This window comes from Cnephaeus nilssonii (genome assembly GCF_951640355.1).
Source record: "Cnephaeus nilssonii genome assembly, chromosome: 9".
In the NCBI taxonomy this organism is placed as follows: domain Eukaryota; kingdom Metazoa; phylum Chordata; class Mammalia; order Chiroptera; family Vespertilionidae; genus Cnephaeus; species Cnephaeus nilssonii.
In genome coordinates this window covers 12067721-12085865 of record NC_137080.1, presented here as the reverse complement: position 1 = coordinate 12085865, position 18145 = coordinate 12067721, and the positions used below count along the sequence as shown (strand labels likewise).

Sequence of the window (18145 nt, the reverse complement as noted above, 5' to 3'; positions counted from 1 at the left end):
GGCATGAAAAAAGAGTCCTCTTTTGAGAATTTCCTGGGCAAATACGTTAGTTTTTTAAACTCTCACTAGACTTTCTTAGTTATATTCCTGTGGGATATTAGATATATATATATATATTTTTTTCTGCCTTCAGTTTCTGATACCGAATTCTCAACATTCTTGTAATTTCCTATGTGATGAGAACACAGGGAGCACCTGACACAGGTTCCTAAATACCTTGGAATTTCCAGGGTGCTAGGAATGCCTTCTGTTCTCATGAGGTATCACTCTTAGTGGTCTCCTGGTTGGGGAGTGGGGTGGGGCAGGGTGGTCACCAGAAACTGCAAGCCATGATTAGAAGTTTGGAATTATTAACCCTACTTCCCCCTTCCCCAGAGAGGTGAGAGGCCTGGCAATAGAGCTAATGATCGATCATGCCTATGTAATGAAGCCTTTATAAAATCCTGAAAGGACAGGGTTCAGAGAACTTTGGGGTTGGTGAGCATGTGGAGGTGCTGGGAGAGTGTGTATCCAGACAGGGCATGGAAGCTCCACACCCTGTCCCACATACCTTGCCCTACTCATCTCCTCCATCTGTGTGTTCATCTATACCCTTATCATACCCTTTCATGATAAACTGGTCCACAGTTTATTTTCCCTCTGGAGGGGCTCTAGGAAATTAACCATGCCCAAGAAGGAGGTCCTGGGAAGCTGCAATTTATATATAGCCCATTGGTCAGAAGCAATTGGCATTTGGAGTGAGGGGGCAGTCTTGTGGAACTGAGCCCTTAACTCTCTCCAGGTAGAGAGTGTCAGAATTATGCTAAATTGTGGGACACCCAGCTGGTGTTGCAGAATTGCTTGGTGTGGGGAAAACCTCCACACATCTGGTATCAGAAGTGTTATAAGTGTAGCAGTAGTAGTAGTAGTATAAGAGTAAAGGAAAGACACACAGGAGGAGTACTGAGTTTTTCTTTATAGTTCCTGAAGACCTACTTTGTGCATACAAAGAAGCAACAGCTACCTAAATTCTACCTAAATTCTCAAAGTGGAGACAATGTTAATAGAACTACTTTTTTGAAGTACTTTTTTTCCCTACAAAAGTTATTACTGAAGTTGCTTGTTATGAACACGAGATTTTTTTGCATTTTAGAACCATCTGGAATAAAAACCTAGCTCTAATTAAGGAGAAAAATAGATTTAAAATTTGTTCAACAAGATATATATACTCATATTTTGCAGGGACTAATGAATAATCAGGAACAAGTTCAAAACTCCAGTTTGAACTGGAGTTACACCAGAACTTTTCCTGGAATGTGTTGCTTCAGAGTCTTCGATCATTGGTCCAATGCAAACTTGACAAAAAGAATACAGTTTGGGGTCAAATTTCCACAAGGCTTTTGTAATCACATCACCCTTAACACCTTTGAAGTGCTTCTTGCATTGATCACATTGTGTTCACAGACAACAATCATAACTGTTTAAACATTGTACGATTAAAATTAGAAAATGAGATTTCGTTAGACATATGTTCCAGAGTCTAAGTTCTTGCTGTCATGTGGCCTAAGGTGATTTTAAATTAATGTGGTGGCCCAGCAGGGTGGGGTGGCTGTGCTGGGAGAAGCGGGAAGATGGGCATCCCCCGTGTCTTAACCTGTAGCCCTCTGTGGAGGGTGGTCAGGGAGCAGTGGGCAAGGAGGGGAAACTGGCTGTGAGAGCACCTCCCTGTCCACACCAGACCTCCCACCCTTCTCTTTGCTCCGTTCCTCATTCCCTCTCAAATCTTGAGGTGCCAGAGATTAGTATGTTTCTAGAACATAGTGCCGAAGCAGCCCACACAAAATTAATGCAATTACGATGCTGATTTCCAGATGTCAGCTTAATGCCAGCCTATTAAGATTTCTAAAGATGAAGATTAAAACAAACAAACATTATGAGCAAACACCCAAATAAAGACATGTCAGCAAATTTAGTGATAACATGAGGCAAAGGAAAAAATCTCCAGATAGAGCATTTTGGAAGTTGATTTTCTTCATCACTGACTGGAGTAGACAGAATTTTCTCAGGCCCTCTTTAGTCTTCTTTCCAAAGAGTCCCCCGATTCCTTGCTGCTCCTAGCCCCCAGCCTCCTTCCACTTGTGCCTCTCCCTACACACCCTGCCCACCTCACCCGGGTCTTCGACCACATCCTCCTGATTTCATTGCTGTGCCTCACTAGGCCTTGCACCAAGGGCTGGTTTCTTAATTAAGAGTTTTGAAATTCAAGGCAAACACCCTTCTTTTGCTGGAAAGTATCTCTCTTTCCTCCTCTTGCCTCCCATAGTAGTGGGCAGGGTGGGCCTCTACTTCCTAGTTCTATAGCTTGGAGCAGGTTCCGGATGCTGGAGCAGTCTTGGTTTTCTCATTTATAAATTTTTGAATAATAACACGTATTTCCTTTGATTGAAGGAATAAAAGAGGGAATTCACATATATAGTGCCTGGTACATTATAAGGTTCAATAGAAGGTATTATTATTATTATTATTATTTTGCTACATTAAGTTTTCTAAGCTTTTCTGTCTCTTTTTGTGACTGTTACATAGAATGGCTTGATTTTACTTTTGTCCTGATACAGGTTTTTGTTAAATTTCTGAACCCCTAGAAAGTAAGACGAACAAGAACTCAAAGACTAGTTACAATTCGCCATCTCATCATCTGGAATGTTTGGTCTCAATGCCACAGAGAAAATAAATTTACCACTTTCATGTGAATTTTTTTTGTAATATTAAAGTATTGCAAAATCAGGTTAAGTTTAATTTTATTATTCTTATCCATATTCCTTGTACTGAGCTAACTGAAACAAGCACCAATAACACATATTTTTGAGAAGTCAATGAAATTAGCTTCTTCAATACTTTAAACAAATCCAAAGTTAAACTAGAATTCAGTCCCAACTTGTTCATTGCTATTCTCCCTCTAAGATAAAATCTAGTAGTGGCCAAATCATTACAATTAAGCAATATTATTCTGGACAGTAATTTAAATAAGGAAATATAAAAATAAAATACTAATATACAGTTCTTATAAAAGTTTTTAAAAAGTGTGACTATTATATTCACTTTAGAGACATAGAAGCATGGAACAGACTGACAAATCTCAGAGGGAAGGCAGGGTGGGGGGTGGGAAGAGATTAACCAAAGAACTTATATGCATAACCCAGGGACACAGACAATAGTGTGATAAAAGCCTGGTGGAGGTGGGGTACGGGGTGGAGGGAGTCAATGGGGGGGGGGAGGGGGGGAAGGAGACATCGGTAATACTTTCAACAATAAAGCTAATTAAAAAAAGAAAAAGTATGACTATTAGCCCAACCAGCATGGCTCAGTGGTTGAGTGTTGACCCATAAACCAGGAGGTCATGGTTCAATTCCCAGTCAGGGCACATGCCCAGGTTGCAGGCTCCATCGCCAGTTGGGGGCGGGAGGGGGAGAGGTTGCAGGAGGCAGCCAATCAATGATTCTCTCTCATCACTGATGTTGCTATCTCTCTCTCCCTCTCCCTTTCTCTCTGAAATCAATAAAAAATATATTTTTAAAAGTATAACTATTAGAATTGATATATACAACTATTCATATATCCTTATTTATTATTAAGGTATATAATTGCCTTCAAAGTTATTAATGATTATTTTTCTATGCACATTTTATAGCCAATAGTTACTATTGGGGAAAAATTCTTGGCTATTTCTGGGCCATAGAGAAAAATATATACAGCAGATCCAGTGTTTTAATCATAAAGCTGTGAGGTATACCCTCCAGAGATATAGCCTAAGGATTTAAACTGCAATTGCCCCTTAAAATGTTTTTCCTGCATTGGCTCTTAGAGGCCTTGCTTTATTGCTTTAGCTATTCTAAGTTTAGACAGAACATCTTACTTGGCCATTTGTGGTAGTTTTCTTTTCTTTCTTCCCCACTTTGCTATTATTAGAGTTGTTTTGTGTTTGCTACTTTTACCTTTCCCATGACACTTTCCCAAAGAACATATATTTGTCTGCAATTCCCTTGAATTTCTCAGGGCTAGCATTATTTAGGACAGCTGTACATGGCTTATTCCAGGTTCCACAGAAGCACTCTATTTAGATTCACAAAGGGGTACGAGGAATTTTACCAGAAATTCACATAGTAAGCAACTGTACATTTCTGCCTATACATGCATTTCCCACTTCACACTGAATTCGCATAATTTATACTTCTTTGTGATTTATTTACTCACTTTATTTACTGTATGACTGTAAAACAGAAAAGTAAGATACGGGGTTTTGAATTATCACATGATGTTGTAAGTGCAAAAGTTATTTGGTCATGGCGCATCGTTTTTCTAGATGTTTGTAAAAGAAACTTGGCTACCTTGCTGGTGTATTTGAATGCTTACCTTGTCTGACAGCCAGTGTGGTGGTATAGACCAAGAAGAGGAGAATGTAATTGAGGAAACTCTGGAAGACTGGTGTGTTGGCATGGAAATCTTCTGACAAGTACTTGCTGGTCAAGCCAATTCCACAAATAAGGAGGGATAACACCTGGCCGAGAGCCACAGAGATTAACATCTCCCTGAAAAATAAAAAGAAACACAGCAAAGATCAGCAGTAAGTCCACTTAAACAACATTTAAAACTTATTGAGCATTTGTGCTATTCATTGGCCTAAGTGCAATAAATAGTATTTCTTTTAATTCATTACAGCAATGCTATGAGGAAGGTGCAATTGTTACTGAGGTTTTATAGGAGGAAAATCTAACGCTTAGAGGGTTTAAGGAATTTGCTCCCAGTCGCATAACTAGGAAGTGGCGAAGTGGTAAACCTGGGAATTGAGACTAAATCTCTGAAATGACCCTGGCTTCTAGCCACTGCCCTCCAGAGCCTGAGGGGAAAGTTAACACCATTCCGATGCCCACCATAGAATTAACAAAGTGTTCAGAAACCTGAGTGAGAATCTGAACACCAACCAGGAGATATCATACAACCCTACCATCAGGCTCTTATACCAATAACAGAGACTTTTCTTTACAGATAGAAATCTTGGATCCGGGAACACGGAAATGAAGAGGCTGTACAAACCCCTGAAAATCCAGAAGGACCACCTCCTCTCCACTCCCAGATTGGGGGTCTCAGTTGGCTTTAGAAAGCATTAGTAAGCACTTCTAGCCACTCTCCTCTGCTTAGGTTATAATTGCTTACACATTACAACTGTTATTCATGAAGGAAATTCAATGACCGAAGTGGTCACTTGAAGTGAAATATTTCAAGATCTGTAGATATTTTCTGGGACTTCTTCCTAGGCAGTGTCCCTGGAGGCCACTCTAGCGGGATCAGGAGCAAGTCAAAGGGTCTACTTTGCAAAGGCTTGATGTTCACATGAACCTTTGTGCCCTGACACAGGAAGAGCCCTGGAAATACAAAACAGGCTCCTGCCCTCCCCACTCTCATCTGACTTTCCTGGTTTATTTATAGAAACAGCTCTGTAAAATAAGCAAGGAGTAGGATTTCTCAACAAAAAAGCATTAGGTAGAGGATTCGCAGTGTTACACAGTCCCTCCCTGTAGAGAGCGCCTGGGAAGGCACATGGGCATTTCTTTAATTATTGTCAGCTGAATCCAGTGGTGTTGGCAAAGCCACGTCCTGGAAACACGCTTTGCCAAAAGGCAGGCGTGTTGTCAGCTTGACCTTCAGCCCAGGTGCCAGGGGGTGGGTTTTGTTATTTAAATTCAGTCAAGCACTAGGAATGACTATGACCGGGACCCACCCAAGAATGCAAATAATCTCCTTTGTCTTGACTTTTAGTAAAACTTCCTGTTTTTTGCTGTATAAAATAAATACACTGTATTGGCTCAGGGTCACTGTTCCTGTCCCTATCCATCTCAGAGGACAGTGGTCCCACCCAGCCCCAGCTTTTTACTTCTATCTCTGTGTCTGTCTTTTTATTTCATTTTCTCAATCCCCAGCCACCCCTACTCAGGAACCGGACCACTCTCTAGCAGCGCTGGATGTGGAAAAGAGAAATATTTACACCTCCCCATGACTAACCACTACAACTAATCTATCTATCTATCTATCTATCTATCTATCTATCTATCTATCTATCTATATGCCTGAGTGACCGTTACAACCGGTGGACCGAACAACCAGTTGCCTGGTCACTATGATGCTCACTGACCACCAGGGGGTAGAGGCTCAATGCAGGAGCTGCCCCCTGGTGGTCAGTGCGCTCACACAACCAACCTCCTGTGGCCAGCCAACTTCCTGAGGTCCCTCTCCCCGATTGGCCCCGATCAGCCCGGATCAGGACTGGGCAAGAAGGCCCCAATCGGCCCCGATTGCCAGCCAGGCCGAGGGACCCCAGCCATGCACGAATTCGTGCTCCGGGCCTCTAGTATAATATGATTAAATGTCAACTGTAATTGAAAAATTAAAAAAATTTAAATACCATAATAAGGAGTTGGTTTTAGTAGGAAGATAATAAATGTTTTTGGTATACTGAATTTGAGCTGCCAGATCATCTTCCACATGGTCCAGCAGTGTCAGAATTATGGGATTAAAGGTGAATGGAAAGGTCAACCAGGAGGTTGATATAGGAAGTTATACACATAAGAGATGGCTAAGGTCCTGGAAATGGATATCACCAAGGAAGGGATAACAGCAGAGAGAATAAGAAAGACAAGAGAAAATCTCTGGGGAATCTCCAGATTGGGGCTAAGGGAGAAAGAAAGGCACATCATTGGAGTGAGAAGAGGTTAGAAAGCTCCGGGAAAGAGCAGAATAGCTCTTGGTGTCAAGGAAACCAAGGGCACAGATACTTGCATGGCGGGAACAGTTGTAATATTATATGTTGCATAGAGGGTAGAAAGAATGAGGACTGAGAGGAGATGATTTGTAGTCCTCTCCAGCCTTTGAAAGACCAGTTTTGGCTGAATGAAGAGTACCAGAGCAGTATCGGTGTCATTCTGCAGCCAACACATACACTTTGCCCTCACAGAGGGCACAGAGCACTGGCCAAGTCTAAGTGGCTGGTTTCCAGAAATATTCTGGGGGAAATGAAGACAAAAAGGCAGCCAGACTGACTGATGAAAACTCTTCCACCGAGATATATGTAATGTGTGCCTTTCAGCAAAAGGTCAACACAAGCCTATTCTTGTTGCTTCAGCCAAACAAAACAGCAAATCTGCTGCATTCAATTTCTGCTTTTAATTAGTGGCCATGTCATTCAGCAGCTGCTATGATTTGATAGAAGGTGCAAATTATGATTTTACCCGTCATGCTAATAAACATGACTTGTAAAACAGAAAGGAATGGAACGGACCTTTGATCAGATTAGTTTGTGAGTCCTTTTCCAAATGCAAGGACCTAGCTGTTGTTGCAATCTGCACATCTGACCTAAGTTCCTAGTTACCAAAGCAAAATAAATGAGTAACTGAATAAAACTATAAGCAAACCTAGATGTTGACACCCTGCTAATCCCACCTCCCCACGGCCTCTATCATCTTCCTTTCATCAGACTCCCGTCTGTTCTCTTTTCACACAGGACAAGTCCTTTTGGTGATTTGTTTCACAGAATGTGCTCCTTACCACTCTTCTGTTTTAGGATCTTCTCAGTTCATTTACTGTTGCCTTATTTCTCTGAACTTTTCTTTCTTTAGGTAACCACCAAAGTAGATGTGTGGTCCCTTCAACCTAACTCCTCATCATCTTAAAAGGGCCATTCTCTCCTGAAAGCCTCCCTTGCCACTCCCTGCTCCCCACGGCTGAGTTAAGTTTCCTCATCTGTACATTCCCACCTCTATTTGTACTCATCATACTGTGCAGCTCGTGAGCTCCTGAAAAGAAAAAAAAAAGTATTCTATTCATTTGTATGTTACTGGTACCTTGAAGATTGTTAAGTGGAAAAGAGATAGATATTTAATACAGAATGAATGGATAAATGAATGAATGAATGAATGAATGAATGAATTTACAAGCAAACAAACGTAAATGAAAATGAAAAGAGTGAAGTTTCAGAAGATTTGAAAGATGGCTGCTTATTCTATCTTGAAAAACTACTAGCTCTAAATGACAAAAACAACCCCATGTTCACTGTATTCCATCTGCCAGTTAGACACTGAGATTAATAAGCTATTTTCCGATGCATTTCTGAACAAGCCCGGTAAGGTGCTATCTTGCGAAAAGGATGCTAAATATGGTGTGGGGTGAAACTTTGCACAGCGAGTGGTTGGTTATTCGTGTAGTACATAGAATAGCACACCAGATGCTTTCTAACATAGGCTACATAGTTCCTATAATTTTAGTAGCAGAAACGAGAGCAGACTATGATACACATTTTCGTCTTCTTTGTTTATGTGTTTAGAAGGACATCTTGTCCACTTTAAATTCAGAACGACTAGACAATGAAAAATGCATGAGTCCTAGAAAAAAAAAAGAGTCCTGAAGAAGCTGAATACCTGATATGGCAGAGCTTGTATTCATAAAGACGGACATACCCATTACCATAAGCACTTCGTTCTCTTAAGTAAATAGAATTCAGACTCTTGTGAATAAAGCTGTGTTATACAAATCAGATATTCAAAATAAGAAGATGAAAAATAAACCATAAATTGAATCTTGTTTTTCCCTCCTGGGATTAAGAATATGTTGCTTTAAAAAGGTGTGAAAATTTTCAACACAGAGTTATATAGTCATATTGCTTTGTAATTCTCTAGCATGAGAGGGGAGCAATTATGGCATCATCTTGAATTAGAACATGTCAACGTTTCTGTAGAGACATCTTCATTCTGATAACTGTTCTCTGGCAAGTCATGCCAGACCTGAGTCAGCATCTGAATTCAATATGCATACATCAAGAACAAAGTACACTGCTGTGACTAAAACCACCGCCACCTGAACGTGGGAGAAACACGTCCTACTACGTTATGGCAAGATTCCTGTGCTCAGGAGTTAGGACTCTGGCTTCTTGAAGCTCTCTGCTGAAAAGTTTCATCACATTTCAGTATGAATTATAGACTTCCATGTAAGAAGATTAATAGGCAAGGAGCAAACATCCCCAGAGATTTAACATTTGTTGGAGTTCCTTCACCTCAGAATCTGTGCTCATGGAATTTATCTGTTCTCTGGCTCTGTGGTACCAGTTTTGTTGTTGCTGTTATTTTTTAGAAGAAACCAAGTAGGCCACAAGGAAGCCCTCTGGAACAGTATTTCACTGAGTCTATGAGGAACCAAGTGTAGGAGACACTTGAAGGGCTAGTGTGAGAAAGATGAGTCACAAATGCCCAGGTACCCTATATGTTGTATGTCTAGAGAAATGGCACACGAGTGAAAAGGCACCAAATAGGGAGTGGGAAGGCCACCTCTTGAGTTCCACTAATCAAGCTCCACAATGGTGGGCACCTCCCACTCTGGCTTGGATTCTTTCATGTAAAGTAAGGATATTATAATTGGTAAGATCCCTCTTATGCTCTCCTTCAGATCTTCTTGGTCTCCTCTATCTCTGAGGTCTCTGGTCACTCCCTCTAGCTCCAGCGGTGGCTGCCATGACCAACTCCACACAGATTACACCAACATCATGTGGGCACAGTCCAGTGGCCCGGGCCTTATGCCCACACTGTGCGCCTTGTGCCTTCTACCCTGGGGGTTGCAGGGTGATGCTGAGGGCCAGACCTTGTGGGGACCTACTTGGTGCCCACTCATTGGCAACCAGGTAGTGGAGGGGAATCATTGCATTTGAGCACTAGAAAACCAATGCAGATAGATACATTCTCCCTCTTCCTCCCTAGGCGGGCTGCTTTGAGAAGCAGTCAACTTCTGCAGGCTCTCGGAAGAAGATCCTGCCCACAAGATGCTCTGTTGGGTACCCCGCCCTTGTATTGTCTCTCCCACCTTTCCTTCTTCACTCCTGCTCCCTGGGGTTCCTGCCCTTAGTAAAGCAGCAGCACATGCTTCTGTTACCTGGGGAACTCAAGCTAAGATAATGAGCTTTCCCTTTCCTCCTACTCCATAAGTCTGACCTACTCTTAGAAGATGCTGGTGTGAAATCATCAACCCTTAAAATTGGTATCTTCAACCTTAAAGTCTATTCTTTTTGTGTTTTTGATTAAACTCTTTGGTAGCTGAGCTACCAGCAATGTTTACTCATTTATTATGTGCACACTCTGTGGCTTTGGGGATTAGCCACAGAGAAATAGCCCCAGTCAGTAGCATTTGCCAAGGCCTGCTGAGTGCAGGTTATGAGAAAGGAATGCTTGCCCCCTGCCTCCAAGAAGCTGAAAGGGCTATGGAACATAAGTAAGTGAAACTATCTGAACAGAGGATGTAAAAATACCTCCGTACAAAACTGCTAGAAGTTGCTGGGATAATTTCAGTCTTTAAAACTGGGCAAAGCAACTCTGGGAAGGTTTCAGGGAGAACATACTTTGGAGTCTTTTCTGTTTTAAATAATGGAAGCGATGTAATTTTGTTTGCATGCACGTGGAACAACAAAAATTCTCAGAAACTTCTGGTGTAAGTATAAAATAGAATATCCACTCTAGAAAAACAGTTTGGAAGTTCCTGAAAAGTTAAAAATATGTCTATCAAGTGGTCCGGCCATTCACTCCTAGGTATCCATCCAAGGAAAGGAAACAACATATGCACGCCAAGGTTCGTACACGAATGTTCACAGCAGCTTCATTTGTAACAGTCAAATCACTTTGTCCCAATGTTATGGTCCCAACTGTCCGTTAACAGGTGAATGGACAAAGAAACTGATATATCCCTACAAAGGAACACCACTCAGCATAGTTGTCTGGCATGCTGAAACTTCAATAGCTTCACAGTACACCCACCTCTGGCCGAGGCAGGCCAACTACACCTGTACTTTCATCCCAACATTGCAAAGCTACAGTTTTCTAATAACTTGCTTCTTTAAGTCATCAGCATGGCTTTCTATGTACCTTTCAACATTATTTGTCAATAGAAGATTTTTTGCCATCTTGTTTTTCTTGTATAAAACAGCATCTTCACAGTGATGAGAAGAAGAGGAATTTCTAGAAACTGTTTGAGGCCAATTATACAGATCATTACATTTAATAACATTTTTAAAAATATAAAGGGTTGTATGACGAAACATTTTGCAGAAGTTATCTTTATGTTATGATTGCTTACTTTTTTAATTGCTTGCTAACGTTGTGTCAGGTAATCTCTTAAGACCAAAGAGATCTTCAATAAAAGTGTAAGTTCATATTTAATATCATCTTACTGACAATTAGAAATGTTACTTAATATTTTTGTTTTATCTGATTAGGCTTCATTGCACTTGTTTTACTTTGCAATGTGGCTGATGAAGAAAGGTCAGATTAAGAATACACGAAGTTTCAACTGAACAAAATTTTTTATTATTTATTTATAGTGCATTTTCATGTTATCTTTGATTCTCAGCTTCTACGTAGGAATTATTTTTAAGCCAACAATCCTCTTTGTGAAGCTTAGTTATTGAGATGGCCCAATCACTAAATCCTTTAAGCAGACCCGCATAAACTGGGTGAGGTCAGGAGGCCACCATGAAAACCCTCTGATAGCAGAACATCCACTCCTCTGTCAAAAACCTCATGTAACTTAGAGGAATCAACTATCTAGAGAAGCCAGTCGCAAAAAACCACATATTATATGATTCCATTTATATGACATGTCCAGAATAGGAAAATCTACAGAAATAGGAAGTAGATAGCTGCTAATTTAGGACTCTCAGAACAGGAAGATAGCAAGGTGATTGCTACAAAGTATAGGGTTTCTTTTTAAAGTGATAAACTGTTCTAAAATTGACTGCAGTATTAGTTGCACATATCTGTATAATACTTAACACTAATATACTAAAAACACTGAATATACGAAAAACTTTAAGTAGGTGAATTGTATAGTATGCAAATTATATCTCAATAAAGCTGTTATTAAAAAGAAAGAGAAACAAAGGAAGAGGGGGGAAAATGAAATAAAAAGGGAAAATTTTTAAAAAATCACACAGCGCTTGAAAAATAAAGTTTCAACTATCTGAACTACGAATTAAGCAATTGCACCAGGGTCAACTTATACATTAAAATTAGTCAAGCTTAATTACTTTCTATTGTTTCTATATTAAGAAGTAAATATATTTTTTCTTTCACATATAAAATAACTATTATTTTCTTCCTGAATCCCAGGGATCATCTTATATTCTCCCTTAAGAGTTGTATTCCCACTTTGGAAACAACTGATTTAAATGATGTTTTTAATCATTAGTTTAGAACAGTGGTCAGCAAACTCATTAGTCAACAGAGCCAAATATCAATAGTACAACGATTGAAATTTCTTTTGAGAGCCAAATTTTTTAAACTTAAACTTCTTCTAACGCCACTTCTTCAAAATAGACTCGCCCAGGCCGTGGTATTTTGTGGAAGAGCCACACTCAAGGGCCCAAAGAGCCGCATGTGGCTCGCGAGCCGCAGTTTGCTGACCACGGGTTTAGAAGGTAAAACCTTTGTCATCTTTCTCCAGAAAACCAGGATGGGGTCATAAAATGAGAACATGCTTTGAAAATGAATTTAGATCTTGACTCTGCCACTAACTAGCTGAAATTCATTTTCTACAGACTCATCTATAAAATAGGGATAATAATGTATATCTCACAGGGCTGTCATAAGGACTAAATGAGATAGTTTGTATAAACTGCCTACTATAGTATCTGGTTCACGGTAAATATTCAGAATAACAGCTTTTATTACCTTTTAGTACATTTGGTAGCAATATTTTCATTGATTACTTAAATCTACCTATGTGCTTTGCTTATAATATTTTAAAAAACTAGAGAAATTATTGCTAAATACATCCCATATTTAGTTTCTCAAGTTCTGAATAATAAATGTATCCAAAATTTTGAAACTTTAATGGAGTCCTGCCCTTTAGAAATTGGGGAAAGAAAGTAGATAGATAGATAGATAGATAGATAGATAGATAGATAGATAGATAGAATAAATATTTAGAGTCCTACCTGACAAAACTATTATGAAACTAACAGATCTTAGTTTTAAATATGAACTTCTGACTTGAGTTCTCACACTTGCTAACATTTTGGAGAACAGGAAAAAGGCAAGGATATTTTTAGGTCAACTGTGTTTCTGTTTTCTTTCTTTATGCATTTTTAAATGACTGGCATTTTTCATTACAAAATGCTTTGAACTTTGCATTTTGAATTATGTTAGTGACCCCGGAGGCAAACATTTAACTTTAAAATTTATTGACTAAATAAAAACAAAGAAAGCATGCAAGCGACTGGCGATATTCACTTTCTTTTAAAATAAAGACCCATGTCAAATTCCATTATTTTATCTCATATTTACCAAATTTGTATGCATGAAGTATAGTGTATTTGAAGTAGAGCAAATTGGGAAAATTAGATTCTACTAAGTGCTGAACTTCTCCACACACAATTAAAATCTGCTTGAAAAATGCATAATCAACTGAGATCATCAATTATACCTTTTACTTGGAAGAACATGCAGGAAACTTAGGACAAATAAGCAGGGAAGCCATGCCTAATTTTGGAAGACAAATATATCTGACTTCTCTGCTTTCAAGTCATAAAAGGATCCTCTTAGTGGAGGCTAAGCTGACATTTGTCTTCATCATTCTTTGCATCAAAAGACAGCTCCAATAGACATTACAAGGATCTGACAATAGAGAAGTAATGTTATTTCAGTACCTCTGACAGATAACCTTGGAAAACAACTCAAATTTTTTGCAGCACAGGCTAGACGAAACTTATTCTGGAGGCTAAGGTCTTCTGTAAAAATGAAAATGGGATATTTACCATAATCAAATATTATAATTACTGGGAAGAAATTTGAGCTGGTGAAATTCCTACTGTAGGAATGATTCTAACAACAAAATAATCTATTATTGCCACTCGTGCATTCCGGTCCAGAGAGGAAAAGGAGATTAAAAGGAAGGGAATTCTTTAGATGAGAAATCCCCCAAAGTTCTCAGCTGCCTTTAGGATGGAAGAGGACAGACAGGTGAGAGGGAGAGCTCCTGAGGCAGGGCGATCTAAGAAAGATTTTTAAAGGCTTGAGTCAGGAAGGGGCCGGTGGAAAAGGAAACAACACCATTAAATTGATGAATTTGTTAAAAGACAACCCAGGTTGATTCATGAAGTACAAAATGTTCCATCTTTTTAAGAGGTACCAAGACTAAGCATTGTGGTAAAAACATCAGGTCACCCAAAACAAACAAACAAACAAACAGGCAGATTACAAACCAAGAGTGCAATAGTGATTTTTATGCTAAAAACAAACCTTCTCATTAAAATCATGTTCTAGGTAAAGGAGTTAGCCTGCTCTTATAAGTGGAGGCTCTGTTGAGGCTGTAACTGAAAACCAAGCTCAGGCCCTCAAATTTTACGAAACCACTGACACATTTTTAAGAACAAGAGGGGAAAAAAGAAGGGTCACTTTTGTGGCCTAAACTGTGCTCTCACCATTCTTGTACTTGAGCTCATTGTGAAAAAACCTGTTGAAGTAAGGGGGTGTGCTCTGGTCTACCTGGCCACTGAAATCCACTCCCCAGAGAGGGAAGGGGTGAGGCGGGCGGGGCTTCAGTATGGTCCGCCCTTTTACAGTGAGGATGCTGGGGAAACTGTCCCTTGCTATGTCTGCAATGGAAACCACTTAAAATCCACCTTCCTTCCTTTGTCTCCTGTAAGACTTGGCCAAATGCAAGTGATTTCAGATCTCTGACACACTGCACCTAGCACAGTCTCACCCAGCAAAAGCTGCAACAGTGTTTCCAAACTGTTCAAGGCACAGAGGGCATCCACTGACTGCATGGCAAAACACCAAAAAAGAGAGTAAGATTTTTGTCTTTCAAATTAAAAGGGAGGGGGGGGGGGATGGCCTCATCCCCTTTTTTAAAGTTCTCATTCTAAAAATATATTGTGCTAAAGGTTCATTTTTCTAACGACCTCCCGCCGCCACCACGCCTAAGTTATTGAAAACACCTAATGGTCCTTTCATGCAGCAGCTGCAGTGACGCAGCCTGGCGGCTGAGGACAGAGCTGAGGCGGGCTGACAGCTCCAGCACTCTGGTAAACCAAGAGGGCAGAGAGCTCACCTGCTTGTGAATGCCGCAGTGACAGGCCATTTGGGATCAAGAACATACGGAAAAAAGACACTTGTGATCCACCTTTGATTCTTGCATCCTGGGAACATACAGTGTTGGAGAACTCCTTGCCATATTAAACTGATCATGGCCACCAACAACCCAGATGCCAGTCCTCTGGCTCTCTTCCTGGAAAATGAACTATGAAGTCCCTGTCTTTCCAGTGGTGCACAGCACCCATGTGGGGCCTGGCCCTTTAAGATTGTGTTGCTCAAACCAATCGTATCCCAGTATGTCGTGTCGATTCATTAACAGAAAGACAGTTTCCAGACACATTAGTTATTTTGAACAAGTTTCAAACTCCATCCTTGCTTCTCTTGATACTCTAAAGTTTTGCATACGTACGCAATGGATGAATCTATATATGTAGATAGGTAGCTAGCTAGCTAAATAGTCTTTATTTATCCATCAAAGGACACTTAGGTTGTTTCCATATAGTGGCTATTATAAAATATGCTTCAATGAAGATGAGAGTACAGATATCTCTTAGAGATACTGATTTCATTTCCTTTGGCTATATACCTAAAAGTGAGATTGCTGGATAATGTGGCACCTCTATCTATACTAATAAAAGGGTAATATGCTAATTAGACCGGGTAGACCAGACATATTCTGGGCATCCGACTTCCTTCTGGACAATTAGGGAGTGGCCAGGCCTGCAGGGGTCAGTTAGGAGGCAACCAGGCCAGCAGGGGACCAGTTAGGGGGTGACCAGGCCAGCAGTAAACCAGTTAGGGGTGATCAGGCTAGCAAGCAGAGGCAGTTAGGGGCAATCAGGCAGGCAGGTGAGTGGTTAGGGGCAATCAGGCAGGCAGGCAGGTGAGCAGTTAGGAGCCAGCAGTCCTGGATTGTGAGAGGGATGTCTGACTGCCAGTTTAGGCCGTCCTGCAGAAATCGGGCCTAAACCGGCAATCAGACGTCCTGCAGGGTTCCCAGATTGGAGAGGGTGCAGGCTGGGCTGAGGCCACCCCCCCCTGCATAAATTTTATGCACCGGGCCTCTAATTTTTAATATTTTGAGGAACCTCCATAAGCCCCTGTTTTCCATAATGACTGTACCAAGTTACATTACCACCAATATTGTGTTAGTGTTCCCTCGTATCCATATCTTTGACAACACTTACCTCTTGTCTCTTTGATAATAGACATCCTAACAGATGTGAAATGGTATCTTATTGTGCTTTTGATTTGCCTTTCCCTGATGATTAGTGGTGTTGACCACCTTTTTAAACACCTGTTGGCCATTTGTATGTCTTCCTTGGAAAAGTGTCTATTCAGGTCTCCTGTCCATTTTTGAATTGGATTGGTTTTGTTGTTGGGTTGTATGAGTTACTTATATATTTTTGATATTAACTTCCTTTATCAGATGTATGGTTTGCAAATATTTTACCCAATTCTGCAAGTTGCTTTTTCATTTTGTTGATTATATCCTTTACCATGAAGAAGCTTTTTATTGATGTAGTCCCACTTGTTTATTTTTGCTTTTGTTGCTTTTACTTTTGGATTGGCACTTTGAAGTTTTAATCATGTCTATAAAGGTGATTTGAATAGAGTCTGCACATCATTTCTTTTCTTTTATTGATCCATTTATGTGTGTGTGTGTGTATGGTTGAAAATGGAGAAGCTAAAAAGATGTCCTACTTGAAAGCATAAGTGAACTGATACCCGAAGTAACTGTCTCACCAGCACACACATTGCCAAAGAAATTAAATTCAAATGAGTGTGCGTGGCATACATAATGATGTACACATTTTGTTTTCTTTAGTGCTTCTGAGACCAGTTAGTTTATATATGAAGTAGATTTATTTGGATATAATTCTGAAAATAACTCCATTGCATCTTTTACTTTAATTTAAAGTTAAAATAAAGTGAATCAAGGTGCAACATGTAATATGATGTATGCATTCTGCTGAATTTAAATGAATTCTAATTAAATTACTTGGAGCAAGATAAATTAGATTATTTCTCAAGCACATTTTGAATAAACCTAATGAAATTCTATGAATAGAAAAGTCAGAATGGGCTTCGTTTAATGACTTAGTTGCTGATATATTCTCTTGGAATGAACAAGAGGTCAGACTGACCTTGGGCCATTTCTTCTTAGAGTGAGACAGACACTATATTAACTTCAGAAAGACTAGCCCGAGACTAGGATTTACTTTATGTTGAAAGTAAAATAATTTATTGAGGCATTTAGTTATGTGTTTTCCCCCTACATTTTTTTCCTCTTAGCTTTGGAATTCCCTGGCATCAGAACAATTTCGATTGGGAAGTAAAACAGAGGGCTAAAATAAATGTCCCTTTGTTTCTGATTCCATGGAGGGGATTAGATTAGGAGTAGAGAAGGCAGATATCAGCTAGAGGGAGATGGGCACAGAAGTATCAAGTTGGGGAAAGATGTCCAAAGACTAGGGTAGGTTCTACAAGTGAGAGGGACCCAGACTCACCATCTCATGTCACTCTGGGGAGGGGAAGGGTGTAGACATCTGCATGGGTTGGCTAGGTAGACCTTATAGGGAAGCTCCTAGCCTGTATAGATTTCTGTGCCCAAGGGCGGTGTAAAACCCAGAAAGCTTTTGGATGCTAAGGAGCAGTGTAGGCTTGGAAAATGTACGTACTGGTAATGCAGTGTGGGTTTCTTTGTTTATTTTATTTTATGTTCAACTAGGGGCCCAGTGCACGAATTCGTGCACCTTGAAAGGAACTGTGGGCTGCGAGGCTGCAGTGGGCACAGGGGTGGGTCTTGGCCCATCCTCTGTGACCCCGCCTGGCCCCTCCCTCTGTGGCTCCCCAGTCCCTCCTGCTGCTGCCACTCTCACACGCTCATGGTGTCGGCCCTGCTTGCACCCACTGAAGGCGGGGAGCGATTGGGGCTGGCGCCAGGAGTGGGTGCAAGTGGCAGCTGCTGCCCTGATCGCCCTTCAGGAGCAGGGGGAGGTGGAGAAGCCCTGAGGGGCAACTGGGGACAGCAATCCCTGCTCACA

At 40.5% G+C, this 18145-nt stretch overlaps 1 protein-coding gene across 1 annotated transcript in view; it reads right to left on the bottom strand.

Moving 5' to 3' along the window:
* Positions 1–18145, bottom strand: part of SLC35F1 (solute carrier family 35 member F1) — a 290664-nt gene that overhangs the window by 110931 nt on the left and 161588 nt on the right. Inside the window, exon 2 of the mRNA XM_079780240.1 lies at positions 4390–4565. Within this exon, the coding sequence (XP_079636366.1) occupies positions 4390–4565 (176 nt within the window). The remainder of the gene's footprint in view (positions 1–4389; positions 4566–18145) is intronic.